At 44.7% G+C, this 20,973-nt stretch overlaps 2 protein-coding genes across 3 annotated transcripts in view; both read left to right on the top strand.

The window, feature by feature from the left end:
• The window catches only part of LOC137316839 (zinc finger protein 229-like), a 330,353-nt gene that overhangs the window by 6,263 nt on the left and 303,117 nt on the right, over positions 1–20,973 (top strand). The window contains exon 3 of the mRNA XM_067980678.1: positions 1,189–1,275. The gene's annotated coding sequence lies outside the window, so the exon portion shown is untranslated. The remainder of the gene's footprint in view (positions 1–1,188; positions 1,276–20,973) is intronic.
• LOC137316840 (zinc finger protein 271-like) lies at positions 12,306–20,575 on the top strand. Of its 2 annotated transcripts, XM_067980681.1 has the most exons (3): positions 12,306–12,495; positions 13,097–13,183; positions 19,055–20,575. In XM_067980681.1, exon 3 carries the CDS (start codon positions 19,317–19,319, stop codon positions 20,409–20,411), a length of 1,095 nt encoding a protein of 364 aa, XP_067836782.1. In that variant the 5' UTR covers positions 12,306–12,495; positions 13,097–13,183; positions 19,055–19,316; the 3' UTR covers positions 20,412–20,575. The 2 variants fall into 2 exon arrangements, with proteins under 2 accessions (XP_067836782.1, XP_067836781.1); XM_067980680.1 differs by lacking the exon at positions 12,306–12,495 and having other exon boundaries at positions 13,042–13,183.

The following is a 20,973-nucleotide window of genomic DNA, read 5'->3' on the forward strand; positions in this document are numbered from 1 at the left end:
GCGAGAACTGTAAAAGAGCGGAACAAATTCACATTATCTGTGGTGGTTACAGAAACAGGACAATGTGCAATGTGAGGAAAGTTTCTGTCTGTAACTTTTACTCTTCTATTTTAGCACATTTTGACAGTGAAACATGAAGACAATTGATTAATAATAATTTTTTTGTTTCAATCATTCGATAGTTGTGAATTTGCCCCATTATATTTCACTGTACATTGCGCAGTGTTTCTCTCTGATTTCTTAGGACACGATTTACATTGCTCCTCTACCCCATTTAGACTCTTATTTTCCATGCAGTATGTGGCCTCCTTATTCCCCGTAGCGAAATGTAGCATCTCACACCTTTCCATATTGAAATTCAATGGCCATTTACACGGCCGTTCTGCAAGTTTATTTTGTCCCAGTCTTCCTCAGTATTGACAATACCCCCGAAATCTATTTGAAGAATTTAACAGAGTATTAGAAGTAGTGTTTGGTCAAACCAAATGTACTTGCAGCTCGTCTCCATTCCCAGTTTTTCTAAATCCCACCCGTGCAATATAATGTGAAGAATGAGTTTATCTTCTGTCCCTCTCTCATCTGTAAACTTCAATGACCCGGGGTTTGGGGACATCTACTGGCCGGAAGCAAAACTGCAACAGTTCGGAACAAATTGCTGAAACCGGACAATGTGCAGTGTGAGCGTGTTTGTGATTGGTGGCAGGTATTAAATCTGATTTTTTTAAACCCACCCATTAAACTTTAGTGTTTGTTATTGAACAGTAAACAGAGCCGGACAGTAAGGATGTGGGGAGTTATACAAAGAGCATCTATTGCAGGCATCAGGTGAGAAGTTTGAAGGACACATTTTAAGCAGCGGCAGTTTTGCTTCGGTTGAACGCTTAATCCCAAGGTAGAGGGAAATAGAAATCTGATATGTGCAAAGGTCCCGTCCCCATCGGGTAGTCCCAATCATGGTTGGGTTGTGTCTGGATGTCACTAAATTGTTGTAAAACGGCCCAAGACAACTGGTGTGCAGAAGCTGAGTGCTGCAGTACTGCAGTGGAGTCAGACACTGACACTGTTTGTATCGGTGGTTTTCATTTGTGGATATTAAAATGATTATTAACAGAGAGATTCAATTGATCACTTTTGTATTTTCTACTTCACCTGTTCTTGAATTACAAGAGATACTTTTTCTTCCTACAGTCAAATCCATGAAGGACCCAGAATCAGTGTGATGTTTCCTCCACCCGAGGCACAAGGAACAGTGCAGCCAGCTCCTTCTCACACACAGTATGTATATTATCACTCACAGTGCACAGAGACACAGACAGGTCATCAGTCCCACAGTCTCAGACAGCAGAAATAGTGAGTCCCACACTGATCCCAATCCAACAGTCAAACAGAGCAGGAGAGACAGACGGAATTTCCATTTCACAACAACTCAGTACCACTGATCGGCAGATAAATAATTCCCAGTCCAAAATCACACCCAGTATCAGATTGAAAGGCACTGTGTCAATCTCACATTAGTTCAGCCTTAGCTACAAATTAACTACCAGATAGAACTGACACATGGTACCGATTGATAGGTACAGAATGAATCACAATAGTGTACTCCAAGATTCAAATTAAATACCAGCCCACAACTCACACACATTATGAGTTTAAAGATGCAGTATTCATGTCAATATTTTACCCTGAGATACAAATTAGATAACAGTTCAGATGTTACCCATATTTGACTCACATATATGTACAAAAACCTCATAGTGTCAGAATGAAATGTCCAGTTTCAATTCCTTTACTGCAGATTGAGGTACACATTAGATACCAGTCCAAAATTCTCATACAATATAAGATTGAAAGACACAGTTTCAATCCCATTAGTGCAGATTGAGCTATACATTATATACCAGTCCAAAATTCGCATGCAGTATTAGACAGGAAGATAAAATATCAATTCCTTTACTGCAGACAGAGGATCACATTAGATACCTGTCCAAAAATCACGTACAGTATCATACTGAAAGATATAGTATCGATTTGATTCGTACAGACTGGTCGACACGATACATGCAAGTACACAAATCTCACACAGTATCAGACTGGAAGATGCAGTATCAATTCCATTAGTGCAGACTGAGCTACACCTTACAAACCAGTCTAAATATATTGCACAGTGTCAGACTGAAAGGTACAGTATGAATTCCATTAGTGCAGACTGAGCTACACATTATATACCGTCCAAAATTCACATACATCATCATACTGAAACAGACAGTGTGAATCCTATTAGTGTAGACTCAGCTACACATTAGAAACCAGTCCAAAAATCTCTCGCAGTGTCTGACTGAAAGTTAAGAGTGTCATTTCCATTAGTACACACTGAACCACACATTACACACCGGTCCAAAAATCTCATAGAATGTCAGACTGGAAGATACAATATCAATTCCATTAGCCCAGACTGAGCGACACAATAAATACCAGTCCAATAATTTCACAGTAAAAGATTGAAATGTACATTATCTTCACAGAGATTAAGATGTAATCCTAAAACAAAACTCACACACGTTGTTTGATTTAAACAAAATCCAAAAGTGTATCCATATTTACAAATTAATGAAAAATTTGCATACATTAATGAATTAAAGATACAGTTTCAAGCAACATACTGTAACCTGAAACAATATTACAGAAGGAATCCAGACTTGCACTTTGCCCAGAGACTGAGTTACAGAATGACTCCCACACTGTGATAAAATACCAGAGACTGCCAGTCACAGAATGAATGCACCACTCATACACATTCCCAGAGATTGACTGATACAGAATGAATCCCACACTCACAGAATGAATTGGAGACTGATGGATATAGATTGAATATCACACTCATATACAGTACCAGAGAATTAATCCCACACTCACGTATAGTCTGACATCTACTGGCCATAAGTGAGAACTGTAACAGAGTGGAACAAATTCACATTATCTGTCGTTGTTGCAGATTCAGGACAATGTGCAATGTGAGGAAATAGTTTCTCTCTAACTTCTACTCTCGTATTTTTTCATATTTTGTTCGTGAAAAATTAGACAATTGATTCATAATAAAGTATTTGTTTTGCTCATTCGAAAGTTGCCCCATTATGTTTCACTCTACATTGCGCAATATTTCTGTCTGATTTCTCAGGACACGATTTATATTAATTCAAATAAACCGAACTGAAACACAAATAAAAACAGAGCGCTAATCTGGAAGTTTCAATGACGACCGTCAGCAGTGAAAGGGATAAAACATAGAAAAATTAAAACTGAAAATGCTGGAAAGACTCAGCAGGTCCGGCAGCATCTGTGGAGAAGGGAAGCTCGGGTTAACGGTTCAGGACTATGACCCTTCTATAGATCAGAAAGGTTAATCCGACATAATTTAAATAAAGAACGGGAATCAGCAGAGGAAAAGACTGCAGAAAATCAATTAATTTCACTGAATCTGGGCAATTGTGTCCCGCATCCACTGTACAGATCAGCATGAATAATAATACAAAGGATCAGAGTTAAATTCAACGTTATGGGGGAAATACATTAATTTAAAACATTTTTAAATATAAATTAGACCCGTTTGTGTTTTGGAAACACTATCCCTCTGAACATCATCAAATTCGGTTCCAGTCTTGGTGTTTCTGAATTCAGCGTGCTGGGATTCAAACCTGTTGGAATTAACTGCTTGGAAGGCAGCTATACTCACCATTATAGCGCCTTATTTCACCAGGAGGGAGAAATGGAATGTTTTTGTGGAGTTTGGGACCGAATTGCTCCCTTTGGGTTTCTGGCACTAAAAACATAGACAATAAATATTTCCCAAACATCAGCCCCTGAACAGACACAACAAGCTGATGGAATTTCTCTTTTATAGATAATAAATAAGAGGATGACACAAGCGAATAGGAAGAGGTTGGGAAGAAGTCACAAAAACAATTAGGGAAGGAAACAGGAACCACGAAATCAAATTATCAAGGAATATCAAAAGAAATAATAAATTGTTCCACAGACACAAAAATAACAAAAGGAAAATCAGAATATCTTGAGGGTCACCCGGGGATTCACGAGATAAACTGACAGGTAACGTCAGCGAAATGGCAGAAATATTGAGGTTTGGGGACATCTACTGGCCGGAAGCAGAACTGCAACAGTTCGGAACAAATTGCTGAAACCGGACAATGTGCAGTGTGAGCGTGTTTGTGATTGGTGGCAGATACTAAATCTGATTGGATATCTGATGAAACCAATCAGAGAATGAAAGTAAATGTTATGTGTCATCACGCCCAATCGTCCAATCACAATCATTGCCTTCCCCCATCCCTCATTACCATAGGGCTGTGGGGCTGCCTATTTAATCCGAGCTCGGAGCGGATTTGGGTCATTTCTGGGTCTGAAATTGAGTTTGAAAATGCCTGAGGACAAGAAAGCAGCTCCCAAGAAGGGCGCCAAGAAAACCTTGAGTAAAGCACCAGCCAAGGGCGGCAAGAAGCGGAGAAAGTCGAGGAAGGAGAGTTACTCCATCTACGTCTACAAAGTGATGAAGCAGGTTCACCCCGACACCGGCATCTCCTCCAAGGCCATGAGCATCATGAACTCCTTTGTCAACGATATTTTCGAGCGCATCGCGAGTGAGGCTTCCCGCCTGGCCCATTATAATAAACGCCACACCATCAGCTCCCGGGAGATCCAGACCGCCGTGCGCCTGCTGCTGCCCGGGGAACTGGCCAAGCACGCCGTGTCGGAAGGGACAAAGGCGGTGACCAAGTACACCAGCTCCAAGGAAAGCTCCACAACGTACTGAAAAAAAACAACGGCTCTTTTAAGAGCCACCCACAACCTCTCTGAAGGAGCTGCATTTCCTATATATTTACTTAGGATTGTTCTAATACTGTAATATTATTCCATCTTATTATGAAGTGATACTGTAACTGCCCCGTTGAAATCCCTAACCCATAAACTGATCCGCTCCTTCCCCTTTGCTTCGCTCTTAAAGCGTTACAATTCTGTCTCGCTCCCTTCGTGTTTCATTTAACTGTAAGAATCCAGTCTCCGAATGTTTACTAGCTGATGTGAAAATCCTCACATCAACAGCAAACCCACCCCTTGCAGAAACACAGCGGAATAGGGTCAGAATGAGAGCTCCGTCCGGGTCCGTCTTTTCACAGAAACACTCCCGGCCCTGTGAGAAGGGACCAATCTATAACGTGTCACTTTTATAAAGACTAAATTGAAACGTGTCCCTTCACGGAATGCTGTGAATGGGGATTTAGTCCCGAACGGTACAGTTTGAAAGCGATGATAGAATGAGCCATAATTTAAAGCAGATTTTAAAATAGCTCCAGCGATTGGTGACGGGTAGCGCTGAATAAGACAAGATAAAAAGAACGGGTTTAAAATCTTGTGCTCAGGGCGACATTGATCGAAATCCGGTCCTTTACTACACTGAAATTGGCGGGCTTTTTGAAATTCATCAAATTCCTGGTCTGACCGTTGAGGCCGGTAAATCCCGCCCTCTTCTGATTCCCAGCTATCTGATTGGTTAATGAAATAGGCAAATAAGGTGTGTTAAAGAACAACCAATCAGATGACCTTTCAGTCTATAAGAAGGGTCAATACGGAAATCATTCTTCATTCTTTGTGAAAGTGTTTGTGAGATTGTGGAAATGTCTGGAAGAGGAAAAACCGGCGGTAAAGCTCGGGCCAAGGCCAAGTCTCGCTCATCCCGGGCCGGACTGCAGTTCCCTGTGGGCCGTGTTCACAGGCACCTGCGAAAGGGGAACTACGCTGAACGTGTGGGTGCCGGAGCCCCGGTCTATCTGGCTGCTGTGCTCGAGTATCTGACGGCTGAAATCCTCGAGCTGGCCGGCAACGCGGCCCGGGATAACAAGAAGACCCGCATCATCCCCAGACACCTGCAGCTGGCCATCCGCAACGACGAGGAGCTCAACAAGCTGCTGGGACGGGTGACCATCGCTCAGGGCGGGGTGCTGCCTAATATCCAGGCCGTGCTGCTGCCGAAGAAAACCAGCACTGTGAGCTCCAAGAGCAAGTAAAGCGGCCAAGATTTAATCTGATAACCCAAAGGCTCTTTTCAGAGCCACCCACTGTATCTGTGAAAGGGCTGGTTACTATCTGTAGGGTCAGGAATTAATTTCATAAGGACTTGATTCCGATTCTGGAAACGAACAATAATTTCTAAAACACAAATGATCCATATCGGTCTGTTGCAGTACTCGCTTCCGGACCGCAGATGTCGCCAACCTCCAATAGATTGAAATTTGCAGTTTGTATGGTGAATGAGACAAAATACCGGAACCGTTAGAATTGTCAACTGGGCGGGTGGGATACAAAAATACCACAGTCGCTAATTATTAGTGTTCCGTCGTCGGATAACACTGGCTCAGTGTGTTATTTTACCCAGATTTGTACAACAGATGCTGACTAATGTGCTGTTTATTGTATCAGCGATTGCTGAATTAAGAATGTGAGTGAAATTTGTGTTTGGATGTGAGTGAGGTATTTATTCTGTCCATGTCTGTCTGAAATCAGCTGCCCCCCTTTATACATTTCCCGTTTAAGCAAATTTCTCACGGCTCTGCCATTTCAACCCAGGAGATCACAGCTCTTTCCATCGCCGATTTGGTGGCTCTGAAAAGAGCCTTTGTTGCACTTGGTGCTGAAGCCGGGTCGGGTTTAGGCGCGCTCCCCGCGGATGCGGCGGGCCAGCTGGATGTCTTTGGGCATGATGGTGACTCGCTTGGCGTGGATGGCGCACAGGTTGGTGTCCTCAAACAGCCCCACCAGGTAAGCCTCGCTGGCCTCCTGCAGGGCCATGACGGCCGAGCTCTGGAAGCGCAGGTCTGTCTTGAAGTCCTGAGCGATCTCTCGCACCAGGCGCTGGAAGGGCAGTTTGCGGATCAGCAGCTCGGTGGATTTCTGGTAGCGGCGGATCTCCCTCAGAGCCACAGTGCCGGGTCTGTAGCGATGAGGCTTCTTCACTCCGCCCGTGGCTGGAGCGCTCTTCCGGGCCGCTTTGGTAGCCAACTGTTTGCGAGGAGCTTTACCGCCAGTCGATTTACGCGCTGTCTGCTTGGTCCTGGCCATATTCTGAACAGATCTCAACACAACCTGAAATACAGAGAGACTGTTAATACGGAGTGCGCTCTGGGGCCGCCTTTTAAAGGGTCTAAGGGGATCCGCCCCTGGCTTCTGATTTGCTGACGACCAACACCCTATCAGGGAGTGACCGTCCCGGGCCTGTGATTGGCAGGTTTGTACCGAGCTCTGACAGACAGACCGAAACGGCGGGAGGTATTGGGCCCCAATTGGCTGAGCTGAAATTAATCATCAATTTCAAAAAGCCCGCCAATTTCAGAGCATCAAATAACAGTTTCAAGAAAATCTCATTTCCCTCCAGCAATTTAAGAATCTCTCTCTTTATAATCTCCATTATTTCCGACTCGTCAGCTCAAACCTCAGGCTGTTTCACATTCCGGTTCATTCTCTGATCTGTCTGTAAACGGGCGGGAATAAAGCCCCGGTCATTGCTTTCCGCAATCGGACAAAGTCCAGCTTCAATTTCAAAAATCCCGCCAGTTCCGGCCCGGTGAATCGCTCCTCACACAGAAACTTCACATCGAACTGATAATTGAATGAGGGCAGGAAATAAAGACCGAGCAGAGAGGACACAGCGGGAGAGGGAGTGAGGAGGGATTTTACTCTGAGCGGAGAATGTAATGTCTGGGGAAAGAGTCTGTATCACCGCCTGTTCATTTATACCGTGAAACCGGGAATTCCGCTGCTTCTCTCGGGATGGCCGAGAACCCCGGCCGTTGTTTCTGATCTCCCTGTACCGAGTGTTGGGGAATCTCCCCATAATAATTAAATATCGGAAACTGATGCCCCATCCCGAGATCTTTCCTCTCCCGTTCCCAGGTCAGTGCTCTCTCTGTGAGGCGGTGGGTGGCTCTTAGAAGAGCCTTTGTTTTGTGTTTGGTCAGAAAGGGTCGAGTTGTTCAGCCGCCGAATCCATAGAGAGTGCGGCCCTGCCGTTTCAGAGCGTACACCACATCCATGGCAGTGACCGTCTTGCGCTTGGCGTGTTCAGTGTAGGTGACCGCGTCCCTGATCACATTCTCCAGGAAAACCTTCAGCACCCCGCGGGTTTCCTCGTAGATCAGACCCGAGATCCGCTTGACACCGCCACGGCGAGCCAGGCGGCGGATGGCTGGTTTGGTGATCCCCTGGATGTTATCACGAAGCACTTTACGGTGCCGCTTTGCTCCGCCTTTACCCAGTCCTTTGCCTCCTTTACCTCTGCCAGACATGATGATTCTTCACTAAAATCACTGCTGAATGAATAGCGAACTTATGCTGGTTCCGTTTTTATGCAGCCTGCCCCGACCTGACTGAGAAAGAAATAGGGTGAGACAGGGAGGGGAGGAGACAGAGTGAGATATTAAACAGGGAGGGGAGGAGAGAGTCAGAGTGACGGACAATGCGGAGAGCGGCCTCTGATCTTCCAGCTCCACCTCCAGCTTTCTCCACCCGCCAATTTCAAACCGTTTATAGATAATAGAACCGAAACACAGCGCTCCGCACAAACCCTGACAGACTCGGGCTTCATATTCAAGGATTCACAGAAACCCGGAGCTTTTAAATAAACCCCGTTACAATTAACAGTCAGTAATATTCCTGCCTAAATACAGTCCCTTCTACAACAAGTCAACCCGCCTCCTTCCATTTCAGTCCCAGACCCGATTCGATCTCCCCACACATCCCCTCCCAGACGGGTTCAGCAGTTTACAAACACTTCATTCCAGCTGATTTGGAGAATCTCATGTGTTGGGGTTTGAATTGTGATAGCGGCGGATCTCCACCAGTTTTACCCTGTCACGGACTCTCGCCCTGAATCTGTGAGAAAAAATGAACTGGGACTGGAGCCGAACACTCGCCAGTTCCAGTGAGGCCCGGCCCGGACATCCCATTCTCTCTATTTTATTTCAGACAGTGGGGGTCGGGCGGGGATAGCGAATATCAGCGAGTCACCAGGACCCTGGGTTTATTTGAAATGATTTCTATCTGAGCCCGGCCCCGGGACAGGAATCATCTGATTCCGGGATCAGCTCTTTTCTGAGAGACGTGGGTGGCTCTGAGAAGAGCCGTTGGGTTCAGATGGTCAAAAGTTGAACTTGATTTTTTACTTCTTTTTGCCCGCTGCTTTCTTGGGCTTTGCTGACTTCGGCTTGGGCTTGGCCCTCGGTTTTTCCACCTTCTTCGCCTTCGCCTTCACTGTCTTGGGGGTCTTGGGCTTCTTAGCCGCCGCTTTCTTCTTAATTGGTGATTTCGCCGCCTTTTTCGTGGTCGATTTCTTCGCCGCTGGTTTCTTGGCGGCTGATTTCTTGACCGCTGTTTTTTTGGCCGCTGGTTTCTTTCCGGGAGATTTCTTGGTCACTTGTTTCTTCACCTTCTTTACCACTTTTGCCTGGGTTTCCTTCTTAGCGACTCTGAAGGAGCCCGAGGCGCCCGTGCCCTTGATCTGCACCAGGGAGCATTTTTCCACATTTCTCTTGATACTTAATTTGATCTGGGACCGGAGCTTCTCCACATCCAGGCCTTTGGTAGCCAGAACCTTCTTTATCGCGGCCAGGGATATTCCTTTGCGATCCTTGCAATCCCCCACAATCTTGAGGATCTGTTCGCCCAACGGGGGACCGGTGGTCTTGGGTCGGGGAACCGCCTTCTTCTTCTTCTTCGGAGCCTTGGGTGGAGCGGCGGCGGCAGGAGGTGCCGTTTCGGCGGCTGCAGTGTCTGTCATGTCCGGGAATCTGCAGAAAACCTCTCTTCCAGTCAGAGCTGGGTGAGAAATGAAACGAGAGGCGGCGGCACAGAGCAACTTAAAGGCACAGAGCGGACGGGGCGGAGACATCCTGCTGTCAGCTCCCGGCCCCTGCAGCCTCTCTGTGTTTCTCTCTCCTCTTAAACTCCCCGATTCCAATTCAAATCGGGCACTCCAGAGTCCCAGACTAGCCCCTTCCTATCTCTAACACCGGGATGTTTGCTGTCGATAAACTTGCACCGGAATTAAAAGCACCAGTTTCGATTTAAACCCGTTTCATTGCTGCACTGATCGCGCTCTCTCACCCGATCGCTGACATGATCTCCGTTTTTCGGCTGAAATCTTGAATTGATCTAAAACTTTACCTTAAATTTCCACTTCGGAGCTCGGCAGTGGAGGAGGACGTTCCTTTGACAGGGATTTTTTAAAATTTTACTCAAAAGGGACTCGGAAATCCGGCGATGAGACCGGCCACACAAACACAGTGACATTAATCTAACCCGCCCGCCCCTTTAACACACTCTCTCTGACACAATGTTCACATCTTCACATTCACAGGACAAACTGTTCGCCAGATTGACAATTCTCGGGACAGGCTTTCCTCCCCGCTCGGCCTGTGCTGCAGATTCTCGGGGGTTAGTTGTCGTTTCCCAGCTCAGTAATTGTTAAACACTCTGAGGCCGGCGCTCCTCACAGTGTCTGATCCCCAGATTCAGGGACAGGAGCCAATCACAGCTGTGGATGTGATTATCCATATCTGGTTTTATATTATTATATTATTCACACTCAGCAATATGTTTGGTTGAGACGATAATACAAATTATCCGCTCTGGGCTCCTCCAGTCTCTCTGTCTTTCTCTCCCTCCTCCTGAACTGACTGACAGACAACAGTAACTGGTGTCCTATCCATCCCATTCTCAACACCCAGAGACGGCCAGTTACTGACTAAATTCAACATTCATAGGCAGTCCAGTGTCAGACAGTTACAGACTGTTTCTCTCCACCTTTCCTTACTGGACTGGAGACTGATAAATGCACCGTCAGACCGGCTCATACAGAATAGAAGGGACAGTGACCGTCTCACCAACAGCACCGGAGGTCTGTTCACAGACACAGATTTAGTCTTTACCTTCCAACAGGGTGTTCATGTTACGCTCAATAACACTATCCCGCTCTCATGTACAGCGCTAGAGATAGAGAAATACAGACGGACAGATAAAGAGACAGACAGAGACAGGGACACAGACAAAGTATCATTCTCACACTTCCTCTCAGTGTGTCCGTTTCACACTCAGCAAACAGTATCCCACCTTCGTGCACAGCGCCAGAGAGATACAGACAGGCAGAGTATCAGCCATACGCTTCCCATCAGTGTCTCTGTCGCACGCTCAGCAGCAGTATTCCACCATCATATGTTGTACAAAAGAGAGAGAGAAACTGACCTGCAATGTCCCGTTTTCACCCAGTAACAAATTGGAAAATTCTCCATTCCAATTGCCATTCTAAGCTGGAGTGACAGAAGATGCAGTCTCATCTCTCACTGATATTATTTCAGAGACAGACACATTATTAATCCCACTCTCAGGGACAGTGTCACGCATTTAACCCTCTCTTGCATGTTGTACCCTCTGCAATTTTGCAGCTCATGGCCCTTCTGCATTTCTCTCAGTGACCGAGATTTTCACTCCGATTGAAATAATCTGGGACTGTTGCCGTCAAATATTAATCCGACACGGTCCCAGCAAATACACCGACTCCCACTTTCCTCCCATGTTTCTCCAGGATGAAATCCTCTCATTTCGAGGATTTCATTTTCACATCGTTCACCTGACGAAGGAGGAAGCCTCCGAAAGCTTGTGAATTTAAAATAAAATTGCTGGACTATAACTTGGTGTTGTAAAATTGTTTACAATTCTCCAGGATTGGTTGGAGGAATCCGGCCTCCAGATAGGGAGTCACAAGTTTCTTTATCAGTAAAGGGACCAAGAATGAACAGAACCAATTGGCTCATTTCACAGCCGCCCACTTTATCTCTGAAAGACTCTTTTCCATCAAAAGATACCGAGAGAAACAGCAGGGATGGAAACATCTAGTTTAATAGTTAGAGATTGTAAAGTCAGTCTGGATTCCAGCGTTAGGCACTGGTGGAATCCCATCTGTTTCTGATTCTGGTACCTGTTCCTGCACTGCCTGTGGACCCCATTCCCTCTGACCTTTCCCCCAGACCCACTTCCTTTGCTCAGACTCTGAAAAATTCCAATTGGGGAAAGTTTCCATCGATTTTTGCATTGGGAATTAAACCAGATATCTGCGCATGCGTTACGCAGCCCCGCCCCCAGCCCTGGTCGTCGTTGAACGGAAGAGCGCATGCGCGCTGCCCTCCCCCAGCTCGGCCTGTGGGCGCCATTCCCTCAGTGAGCGGAAGAAGATGGTTTAAAACAGCCGGGAATGGAGAGATCACGGCCCCCGGGGGAAGGGAGCAAAGAGCAGCCTCGTTACAGCAGCTCATCGCTTCGGGACCGTGTCCGCAGATGGGCTCAGAGATCGGCATTGAGTCCGGGGGAAGGTCAGGGGGAGTCCGGGGGCTGTTTGTAAGAGGCGGAGTGGATCAAGAACTGGTCCCGGAACATGGAGTGAGCGGGGGAAGGGAGAGGTCATTCTCGGGCTGTGTGTGTACAGGGTGTGTCCAGGGTAAGGGAGACAGAATGGGAAGAACCTGCTATTTAAAATCATTGCTGCTTTCTCTCCCCAAATCAGTAGTGAATGTTCCTGGTTTAGTTCCAGTCTCACCCTGTTACTGGACAGTGAACAGTCAGGATGTGGGGAGTTATACAAGCAGTATCTATTGCAGGCATCAGGTGAGAAGTGTGAAGGACACATTTTAAACAGCGGTTGTTTGGTTTGGGGTGAACGGCTAGTCCCATGGGAGAGGAGTTGAGAAACCTGACCTGCACAAAGGTCCCTGCCCCATCGGGTAGTCCCATTCACGGATCAGTGCAGGGGTTGTGTTGTGTCTGGATGTCACTAAATTGTTATAAAATCGTCCAACACACCGGGTGTGCAGAAGCTGAGTGCTGCAGTACTGCAGTGGAGTCAGACATTGACACTGTTTGTATCACTGGTTTTCATTTGTGGATATTCAAAATGATCATTAACAGAGATATTAAACTGATCACTTTTGTGTTTTCTACCTCACCTGTTCCTGAGTAATAAGAGATAATTTTCTTTCCACAGGCAAATCCTTGAAGGATCCAGAATAAATGTGATGTTTCCTCCACCCGAGGCAAAAGAAACAGTGCAGCCAGCTCCTTCTCACACACAGTAAGTACATTATCACACACACAGAGCACGGAGTCACAGACAGGTCATCAGTTCCACAGTCTCAGATAGCAGAAGTAGTCAGTACCACACTGATCCCAAGACCCAGAGACACATTTTCAATCCAACCATCAAACAGATACTGTTCCATTTCTCCCAAACTCAGTTCCGCTGACAGGGAAATACAAAAATCCCAGTCAAAATCACACTCTCAGATTGAAAGGCACTGTGTCAATCTCACAATTGGGCAACATTAAATACCAGATAGAAATCACACATGGTACCCGATTGAAATGGACAGAATGAACCCCAATAATGTACCCTGAGATTCGAATTGAATACCACCCCACAACTCACAAATGTGAGTTTAATACATGCAGTATCCATTCGATTAATGTATCATGAGGTACAAACTGCAGACATGTCCAAAACTCATGTAGAGTATCAGACTGAGAAATGTTGTGACAGTCGAACCTGAAAAACAAATGAGAAACCAGTTTATAATACACATAGTATGAGATGTAAATACACAGTATCAATTCTATTAGTGCACACTGAGATACACATTACATACCAGTCCAAAAATCTCATACAATATTAGACTGAAAGGCACAGTATCGATTACAATAGTACAGACTGAGCTGCACATTATAAACCAATTCCAAAATCACTATATCAGTTTGAAATATATGTTATCATTCACAATAGTACACAAAGATATAGATTTAATAGTAGTCCAAAAAGCACACAAATTATCTGATTAAAAACCTCCAGCACCAAATCCTAAAGTATATCCATATTTACCAATTAAATGAAAAAAACTATTTAAACATGAAGATATTAAAGCTGCAGTATTGAACACCATAATGTAATCTGAGACAATAATTATAGACAGATGCAGAATAAATCTCACACTCTTATGGTACCAATGTTGACAGAGAATGTATCCCAAACTCTCATAATGTACCAGAGACTGGCAGATAAAGTATGAATCCCACACTCACACAGCATCAGAGACTGTATATATCAAATGAATCGCAAACTCAAACACACTACTGACAAGATACACAATGAATCCCACACAGTATCACGGACTGAGAGATACAAAATGAATCTCTCAGTCACCTACATTAGTGCAGGCTGAGTTACAAATTAGGGACCAGTCCACAAATCTCAGTGTCAGATTGAAAGATACAGTACCAATTCCATTAGTGCAGACTGAGCTACATATTAATTACCAATACAAAAGACCAATGCAGATTCAGACTGAAATATACAGTATTCCATTTATGCAGACTGAGCAACACATTGTATATAAGTTCAACATGTCACCATGTCAGTTTGGAAGATACACTGTATCACAATTGTGTTCACATTGATGCAGATTTAATCGTAGCCAAAAAGTGCAGTGATTCTCTGATTATAACCTACAGCATCACATTTTAACGTATATAATTACTTACCACTTAAACACTGGGAAAAATTATTGATACATTTATGTATTAAAGATACAGGTTTGAATGCCATGCTGTGAAATGAGATACAAATTAGATACAGATAAAGAATGAATCTCATACTCAGATCCAGTGCCAGAGACTGACATAAAGAATGAATCCCTCACTCATACAATGTACCACTGACTGACAGATACAAAATGAATCCCACACTAACATACAGTAGCACAGACTGACAGATACAGTATATATATCACTCATATACAGTATCAGAGATTGATGGAAATGGAATGAATGTCTCACTCACATGCAGCACCAGAGACTGACAGATATGGAATTAATCCCAAATTCACACATGGTGCCAGAGACTGACAGGAACAGAATGAATCTCATTCAGATACAGTACAAGGGGCTGACATATATAGAATGAATCCCACACTCACACACAGTACCACAGGCTGACAGAATCAGAATGAATCACAAAGTACCACAGTCAAACAAATACAGAATGAATCTCTAAGTCAAATCACTGCAGACTGAGTTATACACAACATGCCAGTCCAAAAATCTTCGTGTCAGATTGAAAGATAATGTATCAATTCCATTAGTGCAGACTGAGCCAAACATTATATAGCAGTCCAACACTGTCAGACCATATCAGACTCAAAGATACAACATCAATTTCATTAGCATGTACTGAGCTACATGTTACACACCAGTCCAAAAATCTCATACAGTAACAGACTGATAGATACATTATCAATTCTATTAGTGCAGGCTGAGCTATATATTACATTCCAGTCCAAAAATCTCAGTGTCAGACTGAGATACAGAATTAATTCCATTATTATAGACTGAGCTACACATTATATACCAGTTAAATAATTTCACCATGGAGAGATTGAAAGGTACATTATCATTCACAACAGAGTTCAGAGATGAAGATGTAATACACTCACAAACATTGTTTGATTAAAGAAAATCCAAAAGTGTATCAATATTTACAAATTAAACACTTGATAAAAAACGGCATATACTTTAAAGTATTAAAGATATAGTTTCAAATACAATAATATAAACTGAAATAAGAACACAGAATGAATCCAGACTTGCACATTGTCTCAGAGACTGAATTATAGAATAAAACCCAGACTGAGATAAATTGGCTGAGACTGACAGATACAGAATGTATCCTAAACTCATATACAGTATCAGAGACTGACAGATACAGAATAAAGCCCACATTCACATGCAGCACCAGAGACAGACAGAAACAGAATGAATCCCACACTCACACACAGTACCAGAGACAGACAGAAACAGAATGAATCCCACACTCACACACAGTACCAAAGGCAGACAGATACAGAATAAACCCCATACTCATGTGCAGTACCAGATACAGACAGGTACAGAATAAACCCCACACTTATATACAGTATCAGAGACTGAAAAATACAGAATAAACCGCACACTCATATACAGCACCAGAGACAGACAGAAGCAGAATAAACCTGACACTCGCATACAGTACCCGTTACAGACAGATACAGAATAAACCCCACACACGTACAGTACCACAGACTGACAGGCACAGAATGAATCCCACACTCACACACAGTACCAGACACTGAAAGATACAGAATAATCCTCACATTCATATACAGTACCAGAAACAGACGAATAAAGAATAAACCCCACACTCATTTGCAGTACCAGAGACAGACAGATACAGAATGAATCCCAAATTCACACACAGTACCAGAGACTGACAGATACAGAATGAATCCCAAATTCACACAAGGTACCAGAGACTGACATACACTGAATAAACCCCACACTCATTTCCAGTACCAGAGACTGACAGATACAGTATATACCCCCCACTCATTTGCAGCTCAAGAGACTGACAGATACAGAATAAACCCCACACTCATATACAGTACGAGAGACTGATAGGCACAGAATGAATCCCACACACACACAGCACCAGAGACTGACAGATACAGAATAAACCCCACACTCATATGCAGCACCAGAGACTGACAGATACAGAATAAACCCCACACTCATATACAGTACCAGAGACTGACAGATACGGAATGTGTGAATTTGGGATTCACAGTATCGGAGACAGACAGATACAGAATAAACCCCAAACACATCGACAGTATCAGAGACACACAATTACAGAATAAACCCCACACTGACACACAGTTCCAGAGACTGACAGATACAGAATAAACCTCACACTCATGTACAGTATCAGAGACTGACTTATACAGAATGAATCTTATACTCACACACAATACCAGAGACTGACAGATACAGAATAAAGCCCAACCTCATATACTGTACCAGAGACAGATAAATACAAAATAAACACCAAACACATCTACAGTATCGGAGATAGACAGATAGAGAATAAACACCACACTCACACACAGTACCAGAGACAGACACAGAATAAAAGCTACACTCACACACAGTGCCAGAGACAGACAGATACAGAATAAAACCTACACTCACACACAGTACCAGAGACAGACAGGCACAGAATAAACCCCACACTCACACACAGTACCAGAGAGTGAAAAATACAGAATAAACACCAAACTCTTGTACAGGATCAGAGACTGACAGATACAGAATAAACCCCACAATCATGTAAAGTGCCAGGAAAAATTGTTTGGTTAGTGAGTGTCTGTAAATGAAGGAAACATGTTGTCTGGTAAGGGAGTGTCTATACATGAAGGAAAAACGGTGAAGGGTCAGGGAATATCTATAAATGAAAGAGAAATGGTGACAGGTCAGGGATTGTCGAAAATGAAGGTGAAATGGTTTCTGGTAAGGGAATATTATAAATGGGAGAAGACATGGTGACAGGTCAGGGAGTGTCTAAAAATGAAGGCGAAATGGTGACGGGTGACGGAGTGTCCATAAAGGAGGGAGAAATGGTGACAGATGAGGCAGAGTCTGTAAATGATGGAGAAATGGTGACTTGTCAGAGGGTGTCTGTAAATGAAGCGGGAATGGTGACTGGTCCGGGAGTGTCTGTAAATGAAGGAGGAATGGTGATTGGTCCGGGAGTGTCTGTAAATGAAGGAGGAATGGTGATTGGTCCGGGAGTGTCTGTAAATGCAGGAGAATTGTTGACAGGTCAGGTAGTGTCGATATCTGAAGGAGAAACAGTGATGGGTCAGGGAGCGTCTATTAATGAAGGGAAATGCTGACGGGTCAGGGAGAGTTTGTAAATGAAGGAGAAATGCTGAAGGGTCAGGAAGCGTCTATAAACGTAGGAGAAATTGTGTTTGATCAGGGAATGTCTGAAAATGAAGGCGAAATGGTGACTGGTCAGGGGGTTTCTGTAAATGAAGGAGGAATGGTGATTGGTCAGGGGGTGTCTGTAAATGAAGGAGGAATGGTGACTGGTCAGGGGGTGTCTGTAAATGAAGGAGGAACGGTGACTGGTGCGGGAGTGTCTGTAAATGAAGGCGAAATGGTGACTGGTCAGGGGGTGTCTGTAAATGAAGGAGAAATGGTGAGTGGTCCGGGAGTGTCTGTAAATGAAGGCGAAATGGTGATTGGTCCGGGGGTGTCTGTAAATGAAGGAGGAACGGTGATTGGTGCGGGAGTGTCTGTAAATGCAGGAGAATTGTTGACAGGTCAGGGAGTGTCGATATCTGAAGGAGAAACAGTGATGGGTCAGGGAGTGTCTATTAATGAAGGGACATGCTGACGGGTCAGGGAGAGTTTGCAAATGAAGGAGAAATGCTGAAGGGTCAGGGAGCGTCTATAAATGTAGGAGAATTTGTGTTTGATCAGGGAGCGTCTGAAAATGAAGGAGAAATTGTGATAGGTCAAGGAAAATCTTTAAGTGAAGGAGAAATGGTGACTGGTCAGGGAGAGTCTTTTGCCAAAATTGGGAGATATCACAGATGGACGGCATACAGGCAGCTATAGGGAGGGACATTGTGTGGAAATGAGGGGCAGAGCATATACACACAGCCAGAGTCAACATATTCAGGAGAGGAGAGGGGAATCAGTGAGTGTGGAACTGAATCCAACCAGAGTCAGCAACTTCAGGGGAGGAGAGGGAGGGGAACCAGTGAGTGTAGAACTGAACCCAGTCAGAGTCAGCACCTTCAGGGGAGGAGAGGGAGGGGAACCACTGAGTGCAGAACTGAACCCAGTCACAGTCGGGATCTTCAGGAGAGAGAGAAAACTTAAATAGAAGGAAAAATGTTGGAGGTGGTGCGATGGGTTTGGGTTCCAGCAGAGGGAGGAGGGTGAGTGTGTGGGACGGGGATTTACAGTCTGGGGGAATGAGCGGGAAGAATGTTCCACAGGAACTGGAATTGCCTGTTCTGAATTTCTATCCTGCATTCACAGTGAGGACTTTTGTTATCTCCTTTTACAGGGTATTACAAGGGGCGGATTTGCAGACGAGAAACTCAAACCAAACATCACGTCAAGATCTGACTCCATTCACCAGCACCTGAAGATTATCGGCCTTAAAATATAGGAGAAATGTTGATCTGTTCTATCTGTGGAAAAGATTTCAAACATCACTGTGACTGCAATAGCAGCGAGACACACACACCCGATTGAGAGTGTTCCAGTGCACTGACTGTGGGAAGAGCTTTCACCAGTTACACAGCCTGAAGAAGGACACCCGCACCATGGAGAAACCGTGGAAATGTGGGGACTGTGGGAGGGGATTCAGTTACTCATCCCGGCTGGAAACACATCGACGCAGACACACTGGAGAGAGGCCGTTCACCTGCTCCGTATGTAGGAGCGGATTCACTCAGTCATCCCACCTCACTGAACATCAACTTGTTCACACTGATAAGAGACTTTTTAAATGTTCTGTCTGTGAGAAGAGCTTTAAAAGAAAAAGTGATCTGCTGACACACCAACGCACTCACACTGGGGAGACGCCGTTCACCTGCACTAAGTGCGGGAAGGGATTCACTCAGTCATCCAACCTGCTGACACACCAGCGAATTCACACTGGGGAGAGGCCGTTCACCTGCTCCGTGTGTGGGAGCGGATTCACTCAATCTTCCCACCTCATTGAACATCAGCTTGTTCACACTGATAAGAGACTTTTTAAATGCTCTGTCTGTGAGAAAAGCTTTAAAAGAAAAAGTGATCTGCTGACACACCAACGCACTCACACTGGGGAGAGGCCGTTCACCTGCTCCGTGTGTGGGAAGGGATTCACTCGGTCATCCAGCCTACTGACACACCAGCGAGTCCACACTGGGGAGAGGCTGTTCACCTGCTCCGTGTGTGGGAAGAGTTTCACTCGATCATCCCACCTGCTGAGACATCAGCAAGTTCACACTGGTGAGAGGCCATTCACCTGCTTCATATGTGGGAAGGGATTCGCTCAGTCATCCACCCTGCTTACACACCAGCGAGTTCACACAGGGCTGAGGCCGTTCACCTGCTTCATATGTGGGAAGAGATTCACTCAATCATCCACCCTGCTGACACACCAGCGAGTTCACACTGGGGAGAGGCCATTCACCTGCTCCGTGTGTGGGAAGGAATTCACTTGTTCCTCCGGCCTCATTGAACACCAACTTGTTCACACTGATAAGAGACCCTTTCAATGTTCTAACTGTGAGAAGAGCTTTAAAAGAACTTGGGATCTGCTGAGACATGAACGTATTCACACTGGGGAGAGGCCGATCACCTGCTTCGTGTGTGGGATGGGATTCACTCAGTCTTCCCACCTGCTGAGTCACCAGCGGGATCACATGTGACTGCAGGGGTTGGATTCTGCTGTTATTGCTGATGTTAATCACATCCAGGACTGAACCATGTTCATTCTGACAGTTGGGGTTTGTTTCTGATGTTAAACTCCAGCCCAGTTAAAGGGATTATTAATATTCTGTACAAGTGTCAAATTAATCAGCTTTCTTTCAAACACAGTGTGTCCAGTCCTTGATATCTTGATGATAAGAGAAGCAGTTTGAGGACTCATGATGAAGTGAGTGGAATCCATCTTAGAACTGAGTTCCTCCACCATTTTAAAAGATGGATCTACAAATGTCCAAGTCTGACAGGACAGAAAATTCTATTATATCACACGGTCCACTTCAATCAGGCTGAGCAGATTTCCACTACCCTTGTGTGGGAAAGAGTTTCCTGATTTCAATCCAAGACACCCGAGCTCTAAATTTAAGTTTATGTCCTCTTGTTCTGGATTCACCGACGAGAGAAAATAGTTTCTATTTCGACCCTATCGAATCCCTTTATAATTTTAAATATCTGGATCAGATCACCCCTCAACCTTCTAAACTCAAGGGAATGCAAACCAAGTTT

Source organism: Heptranchias perlo, unplaced genomic scaffold (assembly GCF_035084215.1).
Source record: "Heptranchias perlo isolate sHepPer1 unplaced genomic scaffold, sHepPer1.hap1 HAP1_SCAFFOLD_60, whole genome shotgun sequence".
In the NCBI taxonomy this organism is placed as follows: Eukaryota; Metazoa; Chordata; class Chondrichthyes; order Hexanchiformes; family Hexanchidae; genus Heptranchias; species Heptranchias perlo.

Coding starts and splice junctions, on each gene's coding strand:
- LOC137316840 (XM_067980681.1), top strand. CDS start 19,317: ATGGAGAAACCGTGGAAATGTGGGGACTGTGGGAGGGGATTCAGTTAC.